At 41.5% G+C, this 23,033-nt stretch overlaps 1 protein-coding gene across 1 annotated transcript; it reads left to right on the top strand.

The window, feature by feature from the left end:
• Positions 1-12,303: 12,303 nt before the first annotated feature.
• Positions 12,304-22,387, top strand: LOC122752895 (serine protease 33-like). The gene is made up of 5 exons (XM_043999861.1): positions 12,304-12,433; positions 12,648-12,810; positions 15,597-15,874; positions 21,669-21,835; positions 22,124-22,387. The coding sequence occupies exons 1-5, from the start codon at positions 12,304-12,306 to the stop codon at positions 22,385-22,387; spliced, it is 1,002 nt and encodes a 333-aa protein (XP_043855796.1).
• The last annotated feature ends 646 nt before the right edge of the window (positions 22,388-23,033 follow it).

Below are 23,033 nucleotides of genomic sequence, written 5' to 3'. Positions count from 1 at the left end.
GTGCATTTAAAAATTGATTCTGAGATGGTCCCTAGGCTTCCCATATTTCCAAAGGAATCCATGACACACACACAAAAAAAATTAAGAAGCCCTTATCCAGTAGATAGATATAGATCTTGCTATATTAGTATCGTTATATATACATATAGCTGAGACAGAAAATACAGATGGACAATTATCTAGGCCCAGAGTTTAAAATGAACAAGAGAATGAGTTGGCTTATTTTCAGAAAATTCTAAAGCACTTGTACTTACTCCAAGCTTTCCCATAACAGAAAGCCCATCTTTTCAATATATTATATTGGTGTTGCTGAGGACAATGGTACCAAGAACACCAAAGAACTAAAGATAAACATCCTTGCTACCCACCTCCTGACAGAAAGGTGGACTCAAAGAGCAGATTAAGACATATTTTGGGAGCATGGCCAGTGGAGTTACTCAACTAACTTTCTTGACTATGAGTATTTTGTTACAAGGATATTGTTTTTCTTCCCTTGTTGGTGGGGTTGGAAAGAAGAGAAGTGGATTTTTCTTCACTAAGAGAAATAAAATTTAATTTAAAAAATAAAAATAAATATCACACAGAAGACAACAGGAAGGTTCGTGATAGGTGCAAGTAGACTGCAACATATAACCAACCAGGAACTCAAAAAAGAAAAGGAGTAAATGATGTCATAAAAGAATTATATGACATCAAGAGAAGATGGATTTATAATATGGCAAGTGAGAGGCAACAGGTATTCAACCAGAGTTCTCCACTGATAACCTCAAGATGTTAAGTAAATTGAGGAAGGCCTCTGACATGTTGGATGGACCTCTTTGGTGAACATTAGGGAGGATATGAACTAAAGTCACACAGTACAGTATGGGCAGGCATAGATGGGCTGCAATCTGCATCATGGGAGAGAACTCCTGAGTTGATGTGATCACAAATTTATTTGAGTAATGAATGGTTGAATGAGTATGATGTCACAGGAAAAAAACTGGCAAACTATTAAGTTAGGACATCTAAGCTGTTTTCTCTGCTATGCCAGTAACTAGAGGGGGGAACTTAGGCAATTAATTTATTTAACTTTTCATAATTCAATTTCATCATCTATGAGATGAAGGTGTTGAACTGTATGATCTCTTCAATCCCTTTCAGCTCTAATAACCCATGAGAAATATGTTGTATACATTTAATGTGTTAAATTCATGTTGTATAATATACATGATATGTTAAACGTATAACCTATATGTATGTACACATTTGTATAAATTTAACATTAGATTGTTATTAAAAATAAAAATGTTTAAATATAAAACTATTATGACATTAAATATATAATCATTTAGAAAATGAAAGGTAGAAGAGGAGTCAGAGATGTCAGTCAATAAATATTTATTAGGTGTTTACTATGTTCCAGGCACTGGGGATTTTTTAAGAAATGAAAACAAGGGCAACTAGGTGGCACAGTGGATAAAGTACCGGCCCTGGAGTCAGGAGTACCTGAGTTCAAATCTGGCCTCAGACACTTAACACTTACTAGCTGTGTGACCCTGGGCAAGTCACTTAACCACAATTGCCTCACTAAAAAAAAAGAAGAAGAAAGAAAGAAAAGAAAAGAAATGAAAACAAGGGCATCTAGATGGCACAGTGGATAAAGCACTGGCCCTGGAGTCAGGAGTACCTGAGTTCAAATCTGGCCTCAGACACTTAACACTTACTAGCTGTGTGACCCTGGGCAAGTCACTTAACCACAATTGCCTCACTAAAAAAAAGAAGAAGAAGAAAGAAAGAAAAGAAAAGAAATGAAAACAAGGGCATCTAGATGGCACAGTGGATAAAGCACTGGCCCTGGATTCAGGAGTACCTGAGTTCAAATCTGGCCTCAGACACTTGACACTTACTAGCTGTGTGACTCTGGGCAAGTCACCTAACCCTCATTGCCCTGGGGGGGAAAAAAAAGAAATGAAAACAAGGGGACAGCTAGGTGGTGCAATGGATAAAGCACCAGCCCTGGATTTCAGGAGGACCTGAATTCAAATCCAACCTCAGACACTTGATACCTACTAGCTGTGTGACCCTGGCCAAGTCACTTAACCCTCACTGCCCCACCAAAAAGAAAGAAAGAAAGAAAGAAAGAAAGAAAGAAAGAAAGAAAGAAAGAAAGAAAGAAAGAAAGAAAGAAAGAAAGAAAGAAAGAAAGAAAGAAAGGAAGGAAGAAAGGAAGGAAGGAAGAAAGGAAGGAAGGAAGGAAGGAAGAAAGAAAGAAAGAAAGAAAGAAAGAAAGAAAGAAAGAAAGAAAGAAAGAAAGAAAGAAGGAAAGAAAGAAAGAAAGAAGGAAAGAAAGAAAGAAAGAAGGAAAGAAAGAAAGAAAGAAAGAAAGAAAGAAAAAGAAATTAAAACAAAGGACAATCCCTGCCCTCAAAGAGCTTACAATCTAATAAGAAAAGACAATGCACAAAGGAAAACTGAAGGGTGGGAGGTGGAGGAGATAGAAATGAAGAGAAAGCTGGACTGGGTGTCCAAGTTTATATAGCTAGTAAGGAACAAGAGGAAGTTATTGGAGGAGCTCTCCATCTCCACCTTCTCCAGTGAGAGTGAGACACCCCAGTGGCAGAGGGTACTGATGAGCAGTGGGTTCCAGAGTTCAAGTGATCTTGCAGGATGATAAGGTTCTGGGGCTTGATGGGCAAAGTCCAGAGAAGTTCAGCCAGGTGAGGAATGAAGAGATATTGGAAGAAATCAGAATAAGGGTTGGGTCAAGCAGGTCAAAGGCACACAACCAGGATGGAAAGAGGTCTTAAAACCATATGATATAAGGAACAACTGTTATAGATAGATAGATAGATAGATAGATAGATAGATAGATAGATAGATAGATAGATAGATAGATAGATAGATAGATAGATAGATAGATAGATGATAGATAGATAGATAGATGATAGATAGATAGATAGATAGATAGATAGATAGATAGATAGATAGATAGATAGATAGATAGATAGATGATAGATAGATAGATAGATAGATAGATAGATAGATAGATAGATAGATAGATAGATAAAATATATGTTATATATAATATATGAGGGTATTTAACCTGGATAAGAGAAGACTTGGCAAAGGACATGATTCTTGTATTCAAATTCCTTCATATGAAAGATATCAGTATTTGAAAATGGAAGAGACCTTAGAAATTGAGTTCAAATCCAGCCTCAGACACTTAATAGCTGTGTGACCCTGGACAAGTCAGTTTTCTCATCTGTAAAATAAGTTGGAGCAGGAAATGACAAACTACTCCAATATCTTTGCCAAGAAAACCCCAAATCAGGTCACAAAGAATCAGACATGACTGAAACAACAAAAAAGTACAAACAAATGGATGTTGGAGTCGGCTCAAACTGCACAGAGGAGCCAGTTGTTAAATATTCAGTGTGAGCATTTACACCTCAGAAATTGGCAAATACTACAAATCAAGGATCAGTTTCTTGTTTTATTGATTGTCTAGACTTAAGAACGTTATGGAGAAAATGAGAATAACACAGATTAAATTTAAAATATGTCATGCATACCTTTTTCTCCAAGAGCAGATTGTTAAATATTTACCAGTACACCCCTGAGGACAACCTTTTCACTTTACAGATGAAAATGTAAAACCAGAGAAGCAGGGACAGCTAAGTGGCACAGTGGATAAAGCACTGGCCTTGGATTCAGGAGGAACTGAGTTCAAATCCGACCTCAGACACTTGATACTTACTAGCTGTGTGACCCTGGGCAAGTCACTTAACCTTCATTGCCCCACCAAAAAGAGAGAGAGAGAGAGAAGCTAAGAGATTTGCCCAAGTTCACATAGCTAGTCTGTAATAGATTGAGTATTTAAACTTAATTCCTCTGACTCCAAATCCAATTCTCTCCTGAGGGGAGAACCTAAACTAATTGGTTAAAGTTACAAGAAGGCAGATTTCAGTTCAATATAAGTATATTTTAATAATTAGAACTTCCAGGGGCAGCTAGGTGGCACAGTGGATAAAGCACCAGCCCTGGATTCAGGAGGACCTGAGTTCAAATCCAGCCTCAGACACTTGACACTTATTAGCTCAGACACTTAACCCTCATTGCCCTGCAAAAAAAAAAAAAAGAAATAAAGAATAATTAGAACTTCCCAACAACATAACCAGCTGCCTCAATATTGGAGATATTCAGGTGTTAGAGATATTGAAGAGAATCCGAGGTCTGGGGCAAGGAAGAAGGAGCTTGAAGCTGGGCTAGAGGACACCTGGAGGTTCCTTCCAGCTTTAAGATTCTCTTGTCCTCCAGATGTTAGGCTGGGGGCCAGAGAAGAGGGGTGCGAGGGGTGGGGGGAACCAGTTTATGCATTGAGCCCTGGATCCTGACACTATATACCAATCCAGTGTTTGGTATAATATGTAAGTTCCTCCATATGGTCTTGGTTCCCCTTGCCCCATTAGGGTTTCCAACCTCATTGCCATAATCGCTCCTGGGGTCAGGAGACCAGCTGGGAACTTCCTAATTCCTTGGATGGTCCCAGAGTTGAGATGTTCACTCTTAGTGGTATCGATGGTAAATATCTAAAGACCATCTCTCTGGGGTGGGGGGAAATCTGTATGTTTTACACACTTTGACATTTAATCTGCATTATTTAACATTTTCTACATCATTTCTTTAAGTCAAGTTGTTGTTGTTGTTGTTTCAGTCATGTCCAACTTTTTGTAACCCCATTTGGGGTTTTCTTGGCAAAGATACTTGAGTAGTTTTCGATTTCCTTCTCCAGTTCATTTTACAGATGAGGAAACTGAGGCACACAGGGTTAAGTGACTTGCCCAGGGTCATACAGTAAGTGTCTGAAGCCAGATTTGAACTCAAGAAGAGGAGCCTTCCTGACTCCAGGCCTAGCACTCTATCCACTCTACCACCTAGCTTCCCCTCCACCACCTAGCTTCCCCTCCTTAAGTCTAGACAGTCAATAAAAGCAATCAAGCCCCAATTTGTAGTATTTGCGATTTGCTGTTCACTTACACTGAAAGTTTAATTTTCAGTGTCTAACCCTAGCATACCCCTGTTCATTTTCCATCTTACCACGAGGTGGTAGTAGCCGTTGTAACTTTCATGAATAAAGGAATTGGACAATGGACCTACCTAGGAATGAGGCTGTACCTGGAAGGAGAGGCCAGCCTCTGATCTTTCTGACTAGGGGGAGAAGCAATGGTCACCAACATGGATACATTTCTGGAGAGGGCCTCTCCTCCACCTTCCCCATGTCCTAGGACTCCAACCCCTAGAGCCCCATGATCCCATCATCCTAGTTCTCCCTTCCCCTTAAAACCCAGTCTGGAAGTCAGAGAAAGACAATGAAGCCCAGGAGGCCACCGATCCTATGCCCAGAGAATGTAGGGGCCTTAGTATCCAAGATTTATTGCCTTAGAATCAGATGACTTAGGAGATGGCAGCAATCTTGGAAATCATCTCATTTAATGCCTTCATTTTACAAATTAGGAAACAGAGATCCGGTTGACCCAAGTGACTTGCCCAGAGCCACACAGGTAATAAGTATTAAGGATTCAAAACCAGGTTTTCTAACTCCAAAGCCAGAGTTCTTTCCAGCAGTGCAATGGAAAGCTTGCGGGATCTGAGCTCAGAAGGTCCAGGCTCTGCCAGCTGTGTGATCTGGAGCAAGTTAAGTAACTTCACCTCTTAAGGCCTCAGTTTCCTCATCTGTAAAATGAAGGTCATAGACTGGATAGCCTCTCAAGTCCTTTCTACCTTAAAACTATGTTCTGGGGCAGCTAGGTGGTGCAGTGGATAGAGCACTGGCCCTGGAATCAGGAGGACCTGAGTTCAAATCTGACCTCAGGCACTTAACAATTACTAGCTATGTGACCCTAGGCAAGTCACTTAACCCCAATTGCCTCACCCCCCCCAAAAAAAAAAACCACACACAAAAAAAAATTATGTTCCTATGACCTGATGATTTCACAATCACCAGAATCCCCAGCCTTCCAGCTTCATGACACTGATATCAAATATCAAATTTCTGAATTTCCCTATTATTGTCAAATGTACCAATATTCTCCCAGTCACCCATGCTAGCAACCCAGATGTTCATCCTGGAGTTCTTACTTCCTTTCATATTCTATATCCAATCTGGTGCCAAGCCCTGTCAATTTTACCTTCATAACATCTTTCATATATGTCCCCATCTCTCTTCCAGCACTGACACCTCCCTGGGGCAGGTACTCTTCACCTCACATTTGACTATTGTAATTTCCTGCGGGTTGGTTTCCCTGCCTCAAGTCCTACTCCCCTCTGCCCCCCATCGCCATCTTCTACTCAGCCATCAAATTAATCTTCCTAAAGCAGAGTTCTGGCAATGTCACATACACACATTCAATAACTCCAGTGACTCCCTATTACCTCCGGGATCAAATATAAAATCCTAAGTTTGGCATTTGAAGCCCTTCACAACCTGTGCTCCTGCTACCTTTCCAGAATTCTTACACCCTACTTCCTGTTCCCTCTGCAGTCCAGCGACACCCACCGGCCTCCTTGCTGCTCCTTGTACAAGATACCCTATCTCCTGACCCCAGGCATTTTCACTGTCCTTGAAATGCCCCATTCTTTGAGTGGTCTCGCTCCTCCTTTCTGCTTCCTGGTTTTCATCAAGTGTCAGGTAAAATCCCACCTTCTACAAGAAATCTTTCCCAAACTAGTGCCTTACCTCCACTAATTACCTCCAATTTATCCCATATAAAGCTTGTGTGTACATAGTTGGCTGCACGTAGCATCCTCCACTAAACTGGGAGGACCTCAAGATCGGGGATTGTTGTTGCCTTCCTTGGTATCCATAATACATAGCACAGCGCCTAGCATGTGACAGATGATGAAAAAATGTTTCTTGACTAACTGTCCCAAGTAATTTTGTTTCCACAACCTTTCCTGACTCTTCTGAGATCTTTTAGGTAGTGGTGGGAAGGCAAAAGAGCTTCTTCCTTCCTCTTGCTCCCTGATAGCAGCACATCAGACTCTTGGGCATCTAAAGGGAGATTTTTAATGTAATCCTTCCTTTAGCAAGCTTCCCCTTTCCTTCCCATTCTCCTGTGGTATCTACTCAAATGACAGCAGATGGAGACAAAAAAAATGAAAGGGATCGGAGTGAATTACTCCAAACTATTCATGTAAAGGGAATGGTTAAAAGGTTGCTTGTTTTAAAAAGGGAGGGGTGTTGCTTGTTGTCCCTCTGAGCAGGGTATTTAAAACCAAGGGATTCTACTTGCTTTATGACAGTTGTGTCAGAACACCATGCCAGGTAACCCCCGAAGAGGGATATTCAAGAGAGAGATTGCAGAGACAGTGAGCTCACAACATCCTGGATGGAGGTCACATTGTCTCCATCTCTTCTCTCTCTCTCAGTTAACAATGAGTCAGAGCCTATGAACTGCTGGAAAGGCTGTAGCAACCTAGAACCAGTCAGAAGCCCAAAGTGAACACAGGAAAGACCTACCTGAGACACAGTATGAACAGAAGAATTGGGGCATGAGTTTTAGGAAGTCCAGGTCACAGAGAAGTGGGGGGATGGAGAGGGGAAATAGTTCACAGTAATGTTTAAGTCCTTTTGTTGTGGGTTTAATTAATCAAACTGATCATGAGGCATCCCAAAGAATTATAAGACTCAATGACTCAGTTTCCCAAGTTTTATTGCAATACTGTGAGTGACCACAGGGAGACCACCAGGGAGGTGTCTCAAATAGGGGGATGAAAATGGTTATTTTTATAGTAAGAAAAAGAGGTTTATCTCCTCATTATCTTAGTCTCCTCCTTGTGGGAGGTTCATGGGAGGTCTTATCCTAATTTGGACTTCCTGGGGTCCTAAGACAACCCCCAAGGCAGGTATCTTTTTCTGTGGAGGTGTGTTTTGGGGGTTTACAAATCATAAGGTGAACCTAAGGACATTTTGGCCTTCTCTGCACATGTTCCTAAAGACATGCTTAAACTTGTCAGACCCAGAGGGTCTCTGTGTTTATGATATCTCTTAAGATTAGGTTTCTAAGGGGCAGCTAGGTGCCACAGTGGATAGAGCACTGGCCCTGGAGTCAGGAGTACCTGAGTTCAAATCCGACCTCAGACACTTAACACTTAATAGCTGTGTGTGACCCTGGGCAAGTCACTTAACCCCAATTGCCTCACTAAAAAAAAAAAAAAAAAAGATTTGGTTTCTAGGTGTCTTGTCATCTAGGAATATTAATGGCGATTAATGGTAAATGGTCCCTAGTTACAGTCTCTCTTGATGGTGAGGGTTGATAGGGACAAACCCTCTTTGTTACTGTAAGAACACAAACCTTAGTTTCTCTGTTAATCCTTTTAGGTACTATTAATAAGGACTCAAGCCTCAATTTATCTGTTAACCCCTTTAAGCCTCCTCCATTGCTTTGAAGTTACTCCCCTGTGATGCTTCAGTTTGTTCAACAATTGACCAGGAAATGTTGCCTCTTAAGGAATCAGAACTAGAAGCACCATCTACTACTGCATGATGAGGTTCTATTAAATCCCTACTTTACAACCATAGTGTTTGAGAGTTGAAGGGTAAAGGATGCTCAATAACTCTCCTATGCAAGCAGCCTCAGGAAATAGCGTTTCTTTGGTGAAAGTGAAGTTGTGAACATAATTTTTGGATAATTAGTCATTTTATTAATAATGTCAGCCTGGAAAGACTTACATGAGCTGATGCAAAGTGAAATGTACTGTATACAAAATAACAGCAATATTTTAAGATGATCTGCTGCGAATGACTTGGTTATTTTCAGCAATACAATGATCCAAGACAACTCTGAGGGACTTATAAAAAACGCAATCCATCTCCAGAGAAAGAACTGATGGTATCTGAATACAGATTGAAGCATAATTTTTTTTGTTAGTTCCTTTTTCTAAAGTTTTTTTTTGTCTGTTTTCTTTCACAACCTAATGTGGAAATGTTTTGCATAACTACACATGTATAACTTATATTGAATTGCTTGAGTTCTAAAGGGGGGGTTAGGGAGGGAGGGAGGAAAAGAATTTGGAACACAAAGTTTTAAAAATCAATGTTAAAATTTATTTTTACATGTAATTTGGGAAAAATAAAATTCTAAATCATAAAAAAATAATAATGCCAGCATTTTAGTAAAAGAGGTCAGTGGCACTCTCAAATGCCAAAAACAATCATGGCAGTATGTTCCCCTTATATGCCCTTGGAAAAGGGGTATTCCTGAGGGTGACAGTCATCTCTAATTGGTTAACAATTAATAAGAGAGTGAATATTACAATGAGGGGCTGGGCCTAGTCTAATGAACTTTGATTATGTCATTTCCTTTTAAATTATCCAGCCTTGGGCAATCTATTCAAAGAATTTATCCCCACCCAAACCTGAGTAGACCATTGGGTGGGGTCTGACCAAGATCCAGAAGATTTAATTCAATTTCATAATCAGTAATGTCCTTCAAGAGGCTGACCTTTGAAATAAGGACTATAGAAAAAGGGGAAACTGTGGATCCCCTCAAATCATTGGTTATGAATAATCATTTCTCTCAGAGTTCTATGCGCCTTGGGAAGAGCAATTTTCAGTCACTCCAAGTTAAAATACTACATGTTGTAAATTCCAATTATGGGGGCGGCTAGGTGGTGCAGTGGATAAAGCACCAGCCCTGGATTCAGGAGTACCTGAGTTCAAATCCGGCCTCAGACACTTAACACTTACTAGCTGTGTGACCCTGGGCAAGTCACTTAACCCCAATTGCCTCACTTTAAAAAAAAAAAAAAATTGGGGGGCGGCTAGGTGGCGCAGTGGATAAAGCACCGGCCCTGGATTCAGGACTCCCTGAGTTCAAATCCGGCCTCAGACACTTGACACTTACTAGCTGTGTGACCCTGGGCAAGTCACTTAACCCCCATTGCCCTGGAAAAAAAAAAATTCCAATTATGCAGTAAATGTGTTCAAATCTATGAGAGTGTGTTTCCCTTTGGATTTTATGTAGTTGGGAAGAATCTATGAATCTTAATGGAAAATGAGGAAAAATACAAGCCAACTTTGATAAATTTATGGAATATTGTATGTAAATTATTTCATATTTCACCTCCTAGGCCAGAGACTCAGAAGAGCAAAGGGTTAAAACACTTCTGCATCACAAGAGCAAAGTGCCTGCTGTCCGGATCCCTAGGGATGAACTGGTGGTTTGTAAGGCTTTAGTTCCCTCTAGTGGCTAAAAGGAAAAAGGAAAGAATGGCTAGCCTCATGGAGGAGACCTTGAGGATAGCATCACCTGGTGGTTAACTCAAATATTGCATTATGTATTCATTCAAACACCTTGACTGGCTTTTCACCTATGTGGTCACACATAGAAGTCAATATTCTAAGCAAATAAGATATAGGTATTTATGTTGTCATTTTTCTTCTTGTTGTTGCCACCGTAATTGTTGCTGTTGTTGTTGTTGTTGTTGTTGTTGTTGTGTCATTCAGTCCTGTCCAACTCTCTGTGATCCCATGGACCATAGCATAGCGGGTCCTTCTAACCTCCACTATCTCTCAAAGTCTGTCCAAGTTCATGTCCATTATTTCCATGATATTATCTATCCATCTCATCCTTTGCCTTCCCCTTTTTCTTTTCCCTTTAATCTTTCCCAACATCAGGGTCTTTTCTAATGAGTCCCATCTTCTTATGTTTACATAAAACTAGTTTCACTAACCTTTCCCACAGTCCATGGATGTATCTTTAGGAGGCAATGAACTTTTGGGAAATAACAGTTGAACTGTTATTCTGTAAAGTTGCCACTGTTATTCTTCATCCTTTGTTTTCACAGAGAACCAAATGATATCACAGGATGTATCAGTTGGATTTTAGTGAAATAGAATTACACAAAATCATCAGCCTCCATCTCTCTTTGAAGTCCAGTGGCAAAACAAAAGTCAGGACAGCTGGTAAGGGCCTGGGATGCAGTGTCTTTGATGTCTGACCAAGCTCTAAGCACTCCACAGTACCTGATTCAGCCACCTTCATGGCCACTGGAACAAATTGTTCTCATTTACCCATTCCTTCAGGTGAAGTTTTCACATCTTGGGGTTTATATCTCCTGAATTCACCAACAGGTTTGACTCCTGTTGGTTACCCTCAACCTGGTTTGTCCCATCTGCTGAGATAGTTTTACCAGGGTATGGCTCCTGCACATGCTACAGCTTCTTGGAGGTGAGAGTTGGGCGATGGTGGTCACCAAAGGTGGATGAGCAGCCAAGAAAAAGGTACAGCAAGCCCTCACACCAAAGGTGCTAGTTCTCCCTGAACACCCCACACACCCCAGGGTTTCCACTAATGTCTTGGAATGAAACTGTGGTGGGTCAGAGGGAAAGAACTAAAAGAACTGTTCTAAATGTTATCTTGTGAAAGAACTTCATGAAAAAGATTCTTAAGAGACAGATGCAGAATGGAATGATGTCAGCAATAATAATAATTGTTAGTTGTGACTCTTGCTGTGATCTTTCTCATAAATAATTACTTATGTCTTTATTTTATTGATTGTTACATTGTTGATATATTATGTGTATATACATATATGTATGTGTATATACCCACTCATACATGTGTGTATACATACATAGATATATAGATATAGCCAGTAACCTTGATGTTTATTTAAACCTAGGAGATTATGAGATTTAAGGAAGAGTGTAAGAGAAAAAGAGAGAGAAAGGAGCAGTTGCTTATGGAAAAAGGAGGTTTCTTCAGTTTAAGAAATAATGTGTAATAAACTGGGGTGGGGGCTTAGAGCTAACTGATTATTTAATAAAAGATGGTACAGTTTTAGTATGAATGAAGAAATATCAGAACATGACACCCTGACAGTCTTTGAACCTGAGATAAGAGTGAATAAGGAAAAATAAGCCAGTAGCAAACAGAAAGAAGGGTGATGACCTCACATAGCCTACGCATGTTGGAGGAGAGGGATGTTTACCCAAAACACTGTTACATTTGTGTATTTAAATGTTTTATTGATGATTACCAAATAGAACACATTTTTTAAATAACTGGAAACTTTTAAGTTAAATATCTATTTTTTTCTTCCTTCAACAAACATTGGTCTCTGCCTTAGGTCTTATGGTTTTATAGGAGTACAGAAGGGAAAAGAATCCACCCTCTCTCTACTTAGCCCCACCCTGATCCAATAAAGGTGGAAAAAGCCAACAGGTGTCATTTCCCTAATCTCTTTCCTGGGAGCCTAGTAGTACAGGAACTCTGAACTCTAACATAAGCAAGTGTTAACACCAAAGAAAAGATAATGGGTGTATCCAGTCAAGCTCTCTTGCTGCTACCCCTCTTGCTGGGGGTGCTGAGTGAATCTATCAAAGGGAGCAACCTCACCTCTTCTTCCTCTTTTCCCCGTGCTATTGAGAGAACCACGACATCAGGTAGGACACGTATCTGAGTGGGAAGCCTGGGGGGAGGAGGAGAGTAAACTGGAGGGGGGTTGGGGGGAGGTACCGGATACCTGGGCTCTGAAAGTGGAAGAGAGGGTGAGACATCAGAATCCAGGGACTGATGGGCAGGCTGCCTGGGTGCTCAAAGAAGAGGGAGAGCTGAAGCCAACCAGATTTGATGGTCCTGTCTATTCTCTTCCTGCAGTATGTGGACTCCCCCAAGGCACAAATAGAATTGTTGGAGGACAGAACGCCCAGTCAGGAGAATGGCCTTGGCAAGTCAGTCTTCATGAGAATGGTGCGCATGTGTGTGGTGGCTCACTCATTTCTCCAAATTGGGTGCTAACAGCTGCCCACTGTTTGGATAGGTGAGTATCCAAGCTGGGCTGGAGAAGGAGCCGTACCCTATGTTGGGCATTGAGAACTAAGATAAAGAGGACCTTAGCTACTTCTCCCCATATTCAGAGCGAGGACAGTCCTGGGCTTAGGACGCTGAGATCTACTTCTATATGTATCCTATGTATGGATGTGTCAAGGATAGCCAGGAAGGAGCCCTCTTTACAGGGGGGCTATCCAGGATCTAGAGCCCTTCAAGTGTGAGGTTGAGGGGGGGGAGCTTTCCCAGTCTCTGGGGACCTGTTACTCTTCCGTCTTCCTCTTCCCATTCCCTTCCCCTCTGCTTCTTCTGGAAGGTTCTTGTTTGAAAAAAAAGGAGGCCAGTCTAGTAACGTGGTTACCCCTCCCTTACCCCTCTACAATCCTCATGCAAATCCTCTCAGCAGTACTTCCTCAATAACTACCCTGTCTTCTCCTTCCCAACCTGAGGAAGTCTCCTGCTCCTGCCCCAGCACTTCAGTTGCCTGAAACTAGATGGGGGGCGGGGGGCGCGGGAATCAATTAGACCATGATTTTTCTATTTCTTTCCTCTGACCTCTTTTCCTCCCCATGGTTCAACTTGTAGTACATGGTCCTACAAGTCTAGATAGTATGAACAAGGAAGGCAAAAAAGAAAAAGCTTCCATGTTAAAGGTATACACCTCTAGTGACCAATGCTTAAACTCCATGGCTATCCCTTCATGACAAAGTGTGGGGCTTGAGGAGAAGGGTCCAAATGGAAAGATGCTTGTTTAGTCAAGTAGTCTTCCTCAAACCTCCCGTGGTTCTCCCTCTTCCTACCATCCCAGCTGAGAAACTTTCTTCAAATTTTACTAAGAAAACTGGGGCCATTTTCCAAAAGCTACCTCTTTTCCTCACCTCACATCAATCACCTTGTTGCTTTCTTGACACTATCTCCTCCTCACATGGAGTGGCCCTACTCCTTGCCAAAGCAACCCCCTCTAAGAGCACAAGTGATAACCACCCTTTTGGGGAGGAGACGAACAGTCCGCCTGCTGCGCACGTCAGACTGCCTGCGGGCACTTGACTTCCAGGGTGGAGAGAACGGAAGTGAAGCTTTTTCCTGCTTGGCTGGTCTCCTGAAGGCACTGCACAGACGGTCTGTTCGTCTCCTCCCCAAAAGGGTGGTCCTTCAAAAACTGGCGTCTTTCAGTTATCCTAACCGACTGTTAAAAACCTTTCATATTTTTTTACCACACCAGGGTCACACAGCTAGTTAAATGTTAAGTGTCTGAGGCTGGATTTGAACTCAGATCCTCCTGAATCCAAGGCCAGTGCTTTATCTACTGCACCACCTAGCTGCCCCCTGAGAGTGTAATTCTTTATTGAGGAATACCTAAGGACCCCCACCTTTCCCTGGTGACAGGAGCATTTCCAGAAACAGAGATGAGCCTGCAGAGAATTCCTAGAGGAAATCAGCATGGTGAATTCTAGCAACAGGTTCCCTCTGATTAATTCAGGTGTGTGCTTACCTAGTTAAAGAAAGGTTGGAGGCAACAAACAATAGCTGGACTCTTTAAAAAAAAAAACAACTAAGCTATACAATCATCCCATTTCTCTCTCATGGCAATTTCATTCCTTGTTTCCATGCTATTGCTTTTGGGGGAAGAATGGTACCCTCCTAACCTTATATACTATTTGGTTTTTTCTCCTATTGTTACCTAGCTTTGTAAAGTAAAGCATCTCCATATTACAGTCGCTCTTTAGGAGTTTTCGTCAGTATTTATGAGGCAGCTTGCTGTAGAGGGTCTCCCTTAATGCTACTGCCTTCCTTCTCTTGGTTATCTCCAAATTTTCTCCTGTATATTTTGTCTGACAAATATTTGTTTCCATGGTGTCTCCCCAAAGTAGGCTGTTAGCTCCTTGAGAGGAAGGACTGTATTTTGCCATTCTTTGTATTCCTAGGTCTTGGCCCAGTAACTGACATATAGTAAGCCCCTAATAAATACTTATTGACAGACTTGATGTCAGAAAGACCTCCCAGGTCTATGATCCTGAAGTCATTTAATTTTCCAGCATTTCAGTCTCCTTATTTGTAAAAATGGCGATTGAAAAATACTTACAGGGCAAGCTAGGTGGCGCACCGGCCCTGGATTCAGGAGGACCTGAGTTCAAATTCAGCCTCAGACACTTGACACTTACTAGCTGTGTGACCTTGGGTAAGTCACTTTCCTCATCTCTAAAATGGGGGTAATAATAACACTTATTTCCCAGAGTTGTTGTGAGGATCAAATGAGATAATACACGTAAAGCAATTTGCAAATTCTTAAAGTGCTACATAAATGTTAGCTATTATAGTGCTCCATAAAGAAAATAGTAGTGGTCTACTTTGTGCTTAAGGTATTATATAAAGTTAGTTGTTATAGTGCTACCAAAACAGTAATAATACTAGTAAATAACATTTAGATGACACTTTATACTGGTCAGAGTTATTCATTCTTTCAGTTATTTGTCTTTATCACATCATTTCTATTGGATAAATTGTTCTCTGGACAAATTCTTATCCATATGAAAAAGCTTCCCGGTCCAAAGTTCTACTATGCCACGTTTCTCAGCCCAGACATTTACTCCACACTGACCATGCCCTCAGCCCAGCCCTGAGGAATTCACATATGACCTAAGCCTTCAAATTTTTTCCAAGATTAGGTTTGCCTATGATGCTTCCCCCACCAACTCCACCACACATGCACAAACATGCAGACACATTCTCTCTCAAGCCACCAAAACTATCCTTTCTTTCCCTCTTTTCTTCCCCTAGCTCCCTGGCTCCTTCAGATTACTCAGTAGTACTGGGCTCCATCTCATCCTACCCATACTTCGATGATAATGCACAGATTCAAACTGTGGTCCAGGTAATCCGACACCCCGACTACCAAAAAGAATATGGGCCTGGTGACATTGCTTTGGTTCAAATGGACTCACCTGTCAACTTCAACAACTTCGTGCTCCCCATCTGCCTCCCAGAGAGTGCAGACCAACTAGTGGATGGAAATCTGTGCTGGGTGACTGGCTGGGGACAAACTGGAGAAAATCAAAGTAAGAGTGGCCAGGGGAGATGGGTCTGCGGAAAAATAATCTTTCTACTTCCCCAGGTTCATGGTCCTTCAGGCAGCACTGACATTATCTATCCAGGTGAAAGATAAAGCCAAGGACCTTAGGCCTCATAGAACTCGGGCAGCTTCCAGGGGAATCCAGGTCCTTCCCCCCACCCCCCAGGGGCAATGAGGGTTAAGTGACTTACTCAGGGTCACACAGCTAGTGTCAAGTGTCTGAGGCTGGATTTGAACTCAGGTCCTGCTGAATCCAGGGCCTGTGCTTTATCCACTGTGCCACCTAACTGCCCCCTATAATTTATTTTTAAGAGGTTTTGTTGTTGTTGTTGTTGTTGTTGTTTGTTTTTGTTTTTTTACGGGGGAAAAGAATATATAAATTGTGAAGTAATGCACCACTAAAAATTACCTTCTTATAGCCCTGTATTACAGAGGACTTTCCTCTGAACAACCCCATGAGATAAGTCATACAAGCTACTATGCCCAGCATACAGATGAGGAAAATGAGGTTCAGAGGAGGGAGGTGACTTACCCAAGATCACATAACTGATAAATGTCAGTCAGGACCAGAGCCCAAAACTTCTGACTCTGAGACCCAATGTTCTTCCCACTATACTGGACTGCTTCTCCAAAGAGAAGATGAGAAAATATGAACACAGTGTTCCTCTCATCCCAAAATTAGAATAGACACCCACAATCAAAACACACAGTGTCAGCAGAAACCAGCTAAAGCAGGTGAACCACAAAGAGTCATTCACATATGGGTTCATCTGTGGGAAATCTTCCTCACACTCTCCGACTTAAATTGGATTACCTGGCCAGAGGCATCGAACTCAAATAGGATGAATATTGACTCAGAAAACTACAAATTAACATTATCTATGTTGCACTGTATATTTTATGAAACATTTCCCAATTACATTTTAATTTGGTTCACCCAGTTTTGCCAACTGCTTGCAGCCTATGGCAATAAGTTTTGGACCTCTGTTCTATAAGGTCCCTTTGGACGCTTAAGTCCTATAATTCTACAAAGTCATGTTAAAATTATTTCTATTCGCGGCAGCTAGGTGGTGCAGTGGATAAAGCACCAGCCCTGGATTCAAGAGGACCTGAGTTCAAATCCGGCCTCAGACACTTGACACTTACTAGCTGTGTGACCCTGGACAAGTCACTTAACCCTCATTGCCCCACCAAAAAAAAAAAAATTTATTTCTGTTCACTCTAAGTGTACCCTAGAGTCCAACGGGAATTAAAAAGGAAGTTCTTTACAACCAAAGCCCTTAAAAGCAAAGCATGTCCAAGGTGAAAGAGACCTTAGTGATCTTCTGATCCAACTTCTTCACTTTACAAGTTAGCTGTAGAGATAGGCCTGGAAGCAGGGAACAGCACCAACCCATGTAGGGATGAAAGATGAGATGGCCCTCTCCTTGACATCTCTTCCACCTGAGTGTTTGATCTCACCCATGTCTGGTAGCTTTCTGACTTTGATCATTCACTCTCTCTTTCCCTAAATGGCACCTGTCTTTCTACACTGGTTTCTTATCTGTTGCCTAGAAACATACCTACATCCTCCCCTACAAGCTAAAGCTTGTAGATTCCGTCTCTAAAATTTCTCCTGTATCCCTCCCTTTTTCTCCAGTCACCCTAGTTCAGGCCTCCATCACCTTTTGCCTGGACCACTACAGTAGCTTCCTCAATTGTCTTCCCATCTCCAGTCTCTTCCCTCTCTAATTTATCTTCTACACAGCTGCTGAATTGATATTCTTCAAGTGCTGTTCTAACCATACCCTTCAGGGGCTTCAGTGGTTCCCCATCACCCCTAGGATAAAATATGAGTGCCTCTGTATGGCATTTCATTCAATGGCATTCACAATGAGACTCCGGCCTACTTTTTTTATTTTGGTGAGGCAATTGGGGTTAAGTGACTTGGCCAGAGTCACACAGCTAGTAAGTGTTAAGTGCCTGAGGCCGGATTTGAACTCAGGTCATCCAGGACTGGTGCTCTATCCACTGTGCCACCTAGCTGCCCTCTGGCCTACTTTTTAAGACATTTCACATGACTCCCTTTTCCATTATAACTCAGGGATTCAATTCATTTAAATAAAATATATTAAGTATCTCCTGTTGCCAGACACAGTATGAGACAAACCTGTGAAATAGCCCTTGACCTCAGGGTGTATTCTGATAAGTCAGTATAAGATATATGTGAGCTAAATGGGGTGGGGATGGGGGGTCTGGGAGTGGAATCACTGGGAGCATGAACTAGAAAAAAATCACTTCAGTTGTTCTGTAGAATGTGGTCTGTGAGTTGAGCCTTGAATGGAGCCCAAGGTGAGAAGGTGAGATGGAAAGGGCTCCAAGCATGACTGAAAGACTACACATAGAGAGGTTAAAGAAATAATGTGGTAGACTGAGAACTGTAAGTAGACCAGTATGGCTGGGATATAAACCTTCATAAAGAATATATAAAGAAGACTATATACCACACACACAAAAAAATTTAATACATTTTTAAACTTTTTTTTAATTAAAAAAATAATAATATATACCATGTACAAACATGAAATCAGTCTAGCAAGATAGGTTGGACCATTCTGGAAAGCAATTTGGAATTAAGATGACAAAAACTGACCAAAATATCCATAGCCTTTGAACCAGAGATCCCACTAATAGCCATATATACTAAGCAGGTCAGAGACAGAAGGGTTCCATATATACCAAAACATTCATAGCATCTCTTTTTGTGGTAATAAAGAACTAAAAATAAAGTGAGCCGGCAAAGATTGAATAATGGCCAAACATTTTATGGTACACAAATGCTATTATACTGTGAAAAGCATTCATGTGAAGGATTTGGAGAAATATAAGATTTGTATGAATTGTTGCTGTGAAGTAGAAACAGGGAAACAATAAGCATAATGACTACAGCAATATAAACAAAAAGGACAATAAAACATGAATAAGCTTGAACTTGGGGAAGAGTTACAAAAAAAGGGAGGTGCCTTCCTTCCTTATTACAAAAGTGGGGTACTTTGGGTGTGAAATAGTATGTACATTGTCAGATGTGTTTGGCTGTATTTGTTTGTTTTACTAAACCACTTTTTTTTTTCTTCCAGTTTTAATCTTTGTTACTAGGGAAGGCTCACTGTGGCCAGGAAAGAAGAAGTTTATATTAAGAAATTAATGTGGGGGCAGCTAGGTGGCGCAGTGGATAGAGCACTGGCCCTGGAGTCAGGAGTACCTGAGTTCAAATCCAGTCTCAGACACTTAACACTCACTAGCTGTGTGACCCTGGGCAAGTCACTTAACCCCAATTGCCTCACTAAAAAAAAAAAAAAAATTAATGTGATCCAAAAAGCAAAAAAAATCCATTTTTAAATGATAGGTTATATAGCCAGATCATGAAGAGCTTAAAATGTCAAACCAGGGAATTTTCATATTTTATCCTGGAGGTAACAGAAAATCACAGACATTTCTTGAATTAAAAAAACCATGATATAGTCAGATCTGTGCTTCAGGAATGTCACTTTAGCAGCTATCTGTCAGATGGATTGGAGGAGGGGGGAGACTTGAGATAGAGAACAATTAGGAGGCTTTTGCAATAATTCAGGTGATAGGTGATCAAGCCTAAACTAGGATGATGGTCCTTTGAATGGAAATAAGGGGGTGAATATGAGAGATATTAAAGAGGAAAAATGGAAAAGACTTGGTAGCTGATTTGGAAAAATGGAAGGGTGAAGGGTAAGTGAGGAGTCAAAGATGATAGATAGATTTTGAACCTGGGTGACTGGGAAGATGACAGTACCATGAACTAAAATAGAAAAGTTAGGAAAAGGAGAGTGTTGGATGTGAGAATTGGAATGACACCCCCTGCTGGGAGGGACATTGTGAGTTCTGGCCTGAAAAGAAAGCATGTGACTTAGCAGCAGAAGTGACCTTTCTGAGGTTTCGAAGGTCAGATCAGCGTCAGGAAGTTGTGTCTACCACCTGTGGGTCGTGTCAATTAGTGCTACCAGCTAATTAGCTTGGAGCTGTGTGTGTGAATGGCCCTACTTCCAGTTTGACAGGGGGCTTCTGAGAGAGGCGACATCTTTTCAGGTTCTGGACTTTGGCGTGGTGGGGGACTTCATGTGGGCTACTAGAAAAAGAAGGTTGTTGTTGTTTTTTTCCTCTCTGAATATACCAAATAGATCTAAGCTAGGATTTTCCATGCTATTAGGAATCTGTTTTCCTCTCTCACTCTCTTCATTAATAAATACACTTTAATAAATACTTAAAAGGTAAACTCTTGCTAAAGCTTCTAATTTAAGTTGACCACTCATTAGATTTTAGACATCACAGCTAGAATTTTCAACCTTACACAGAGGAGGATGGGAATAATACCCTACCCACTATGGATCCCTTATCTCAGGTGTGAGGAAATGGGGAATGGTCTCCTCTCAATAAGAATATAATAGTCACCATTCAAATTACACTCCTCCAGACCTGTTTGAGGAAAAAGGTTTCCTTCTCCTCCCCACCCCCCCAAACAAAATCGCATGATTCAGGGAAGCCCTGAGCTGGTCTCAATTAGATCTGCTCCTGAGCTATGTCCATATAAGGAAGGACCAAAGAATTGTCCCTGTATCACCTCCCCCATTGGCTAAGAACCCAAAGAATCATTATGGAAATTAGGGTTAGGAATACTTTGTTCTGGTTAGCTAGTTTTTTCACATAGATTGTAACCCTTGAGTAATCAGACCGGTGATGAAAAAGGGGAAGGTCCATTCGAGTTAGGGACTAGGGTTTAAAATGGGGCCTGTGAGCCCCCATTCTTGGCAGCCACCAGCTGCACACTGGGTTGCCCATTCTTGTGAGAATGACAATAAATGAGCCTTTGACACGTCACCACTGCTGCGTTCCAAAGAATTATTGAGCAGGAGTGTTTTCCCCACACCAAGATAATTGAAACTGTAGATAAGGGAGTACAATGAAAATAGAAAGCACTTGTTATATGATTCCTGGAATTTTAAATACATTTATATTCAAGGATTAGGGTAATAACAATCATAGCTGGCATTTATATTGCACTTTACATAGATTTTTTTCTTGCTGTCTTCAAACAAACCTAGAAAACAGGAAGGTGAAGAGGAGAGAAATAGGCATTTATTAAGCATTTATTAAGAAGAGTCTATGCTACATGCTAATATTTACAAATATTATCTCATTTGATATAGTCATCCCCAGTTTACAGATGAGAAACTCTGACTGCCCAGGGTTACACAGCTAGGTATCTTCCATATTTTAAACCCAGCACTCTATCTGCTGCCTAGGGTAAAAACACATGGAAAAGCATACAGAAATTGTATGGGTGACTGCAAGCTTCTATTCAGTGTAGTATAGTGGCAGGAGCCCTGGCCTCAGGGCTAATAATCACAGCTTCTAGCTCTTCCCCTGTACGACCTTGGGTAAATCATCAGTTTCCTCATTTGTAAAGTAAAGATAAAAACTTATACTACCTACATAAAAAAAAAAACCTATTGTGAGATTTAGAGCTAAAAGGAACCTCAGAGGTCATCTAGTCTAATCCTCTTATTTTACAAATGAGGAAAATAAGTCCTACCAAAATTAAGTGATTTGTCCCAGGTCACACAAGTATTAAATGGCAGTCAGGATTTGAACCCATCTCTGTAAAAGCGTAAGCACAATATTACTTTTATTTAGGTATTATCTACTCCCATCTCAGAGTCAGCCACTTCTTGGCTTGTCTGTAACATTTCCTCCCTCTCTCATCTCCACAGACCTCCTTGCACCTTACACCCTGCAAGAATTGGAGGTGCCCATCATCAGCACCCAAGTCTGTGACTCCTACTACCACAAAAACTCAGCTACCTCTGCCTCTGAGTCCATCATCCTGTCTGATATGATTTGTGCTGGCTTCCCTGATGGCCAGAAGGATTCCTGCCTGGTAAGATGGCTCACTGGGACCCCTTCCAGGCATCTTCTTCCATGCCCAATATTCCAGATGTACCTATTTCTCTATTATCTGGCTTGGGAGTCAGTCATCCACATCTTCTGCTCTGCTGCAACTAGCCAATTTAACATAGCATCCCTCCCTCCCACACCCACTCAGTGCCTCGTACTCCCTCCCTAGGTATCCCAGCTCAGCCCTGAAAAGCCCTGGGGTCCTCTGCTGATCTCTGTCCTCACCAGGTTTAGCCATGCTCCAGATTAACCATTCCCCTCACTTCTCCAGGGAGACTCTGGAGGACCATTGGTATGCAATCTCAATGGAGTCTGGTTCCAAGCTGGCGTTGTAAGCTGGGGAGACGGCTGTGCCCTTCCCTACAGGCCTGGAGTCTACACCAATGTCAATGTCTACAAAAGCTGGATCCTAAATTTAGTTCCAGAAGCTGAGATCATTAATGCTGCTGAACCTACCAGACTGTTCCTCCCTATTCTGCTGCTCCCAGCTCTAACTTTATTGGGCAGGCCCTCCCTTGCCTTGGAGATGTGCTAAAAGTGTGGTCAGTCTTCCACCTACTCCCAGCCCTACATCTCATCATACATTCTCCCCTCCAGAGAGGCTGAAAAAAATAAACCTGAAAAGCAGCTTTTTTGATGTGGAAAAAGACCTAATTAGGGTGAAGAGAGATGGTTGGATTAACAAGGATGATGTGGCAGCCTAAAAAACTATGCGCTCTTAAACTGCATTAAAGAAATACAGTGTCCAGAATCTTTTGCTGACTTTTACCCTTATCAGATTACATCTGGAAAACCGTGTTCAATTCTGGGCACTTCACTTTAAAAGGAATACTGATGGGGCAGCTAGGTGGCACAGTGGATAAAACACTGGCCCTGGATTCAGGAGGACCTGAGTTCAAATCTGACCTCAGACACTTGACACTTACTAGCTGTGTGACCCTGGGCAAGTCACTTAACCCCAATTGCCTCAGGAAAAAAAAAAAGGAATACTGATAAACCAGAGGGTACAGAGGATGGTGACTAAGATGGTGAGTGAACAGAACTAACTGGAATGCCTAGCCTAGTCAAGTTTGGGATGGGGTTGGGAGACATGATTCCGGCTATCATGTCTCCCAACATGTCTCCGGCTAGTATTTGGAAAATGAATTGGATTTGTTCTGCTTGGCCCCTCAGGAAGAACT

Source organism: Dromiciops gliroides, chromosome 1, assembly GCF_019393635.1.
Source record: "Dromiciops gliroides isolate mDroGli1 chromosome 1, mDroGli1.pri, whole genome shotgun sequence".
Lineage (NCBI taxonomy): Eukaryota > Metazoa > Chordata > Mammalia > Microbiotheria > Microbiotheriidae > Dromiciops > Dromiciops gliroides.
The sequence above is the reverse complement of the archived record's forward strand: the minus strand, read 5'-3'. Positions and strand labels throughout refer to the sequence as shown.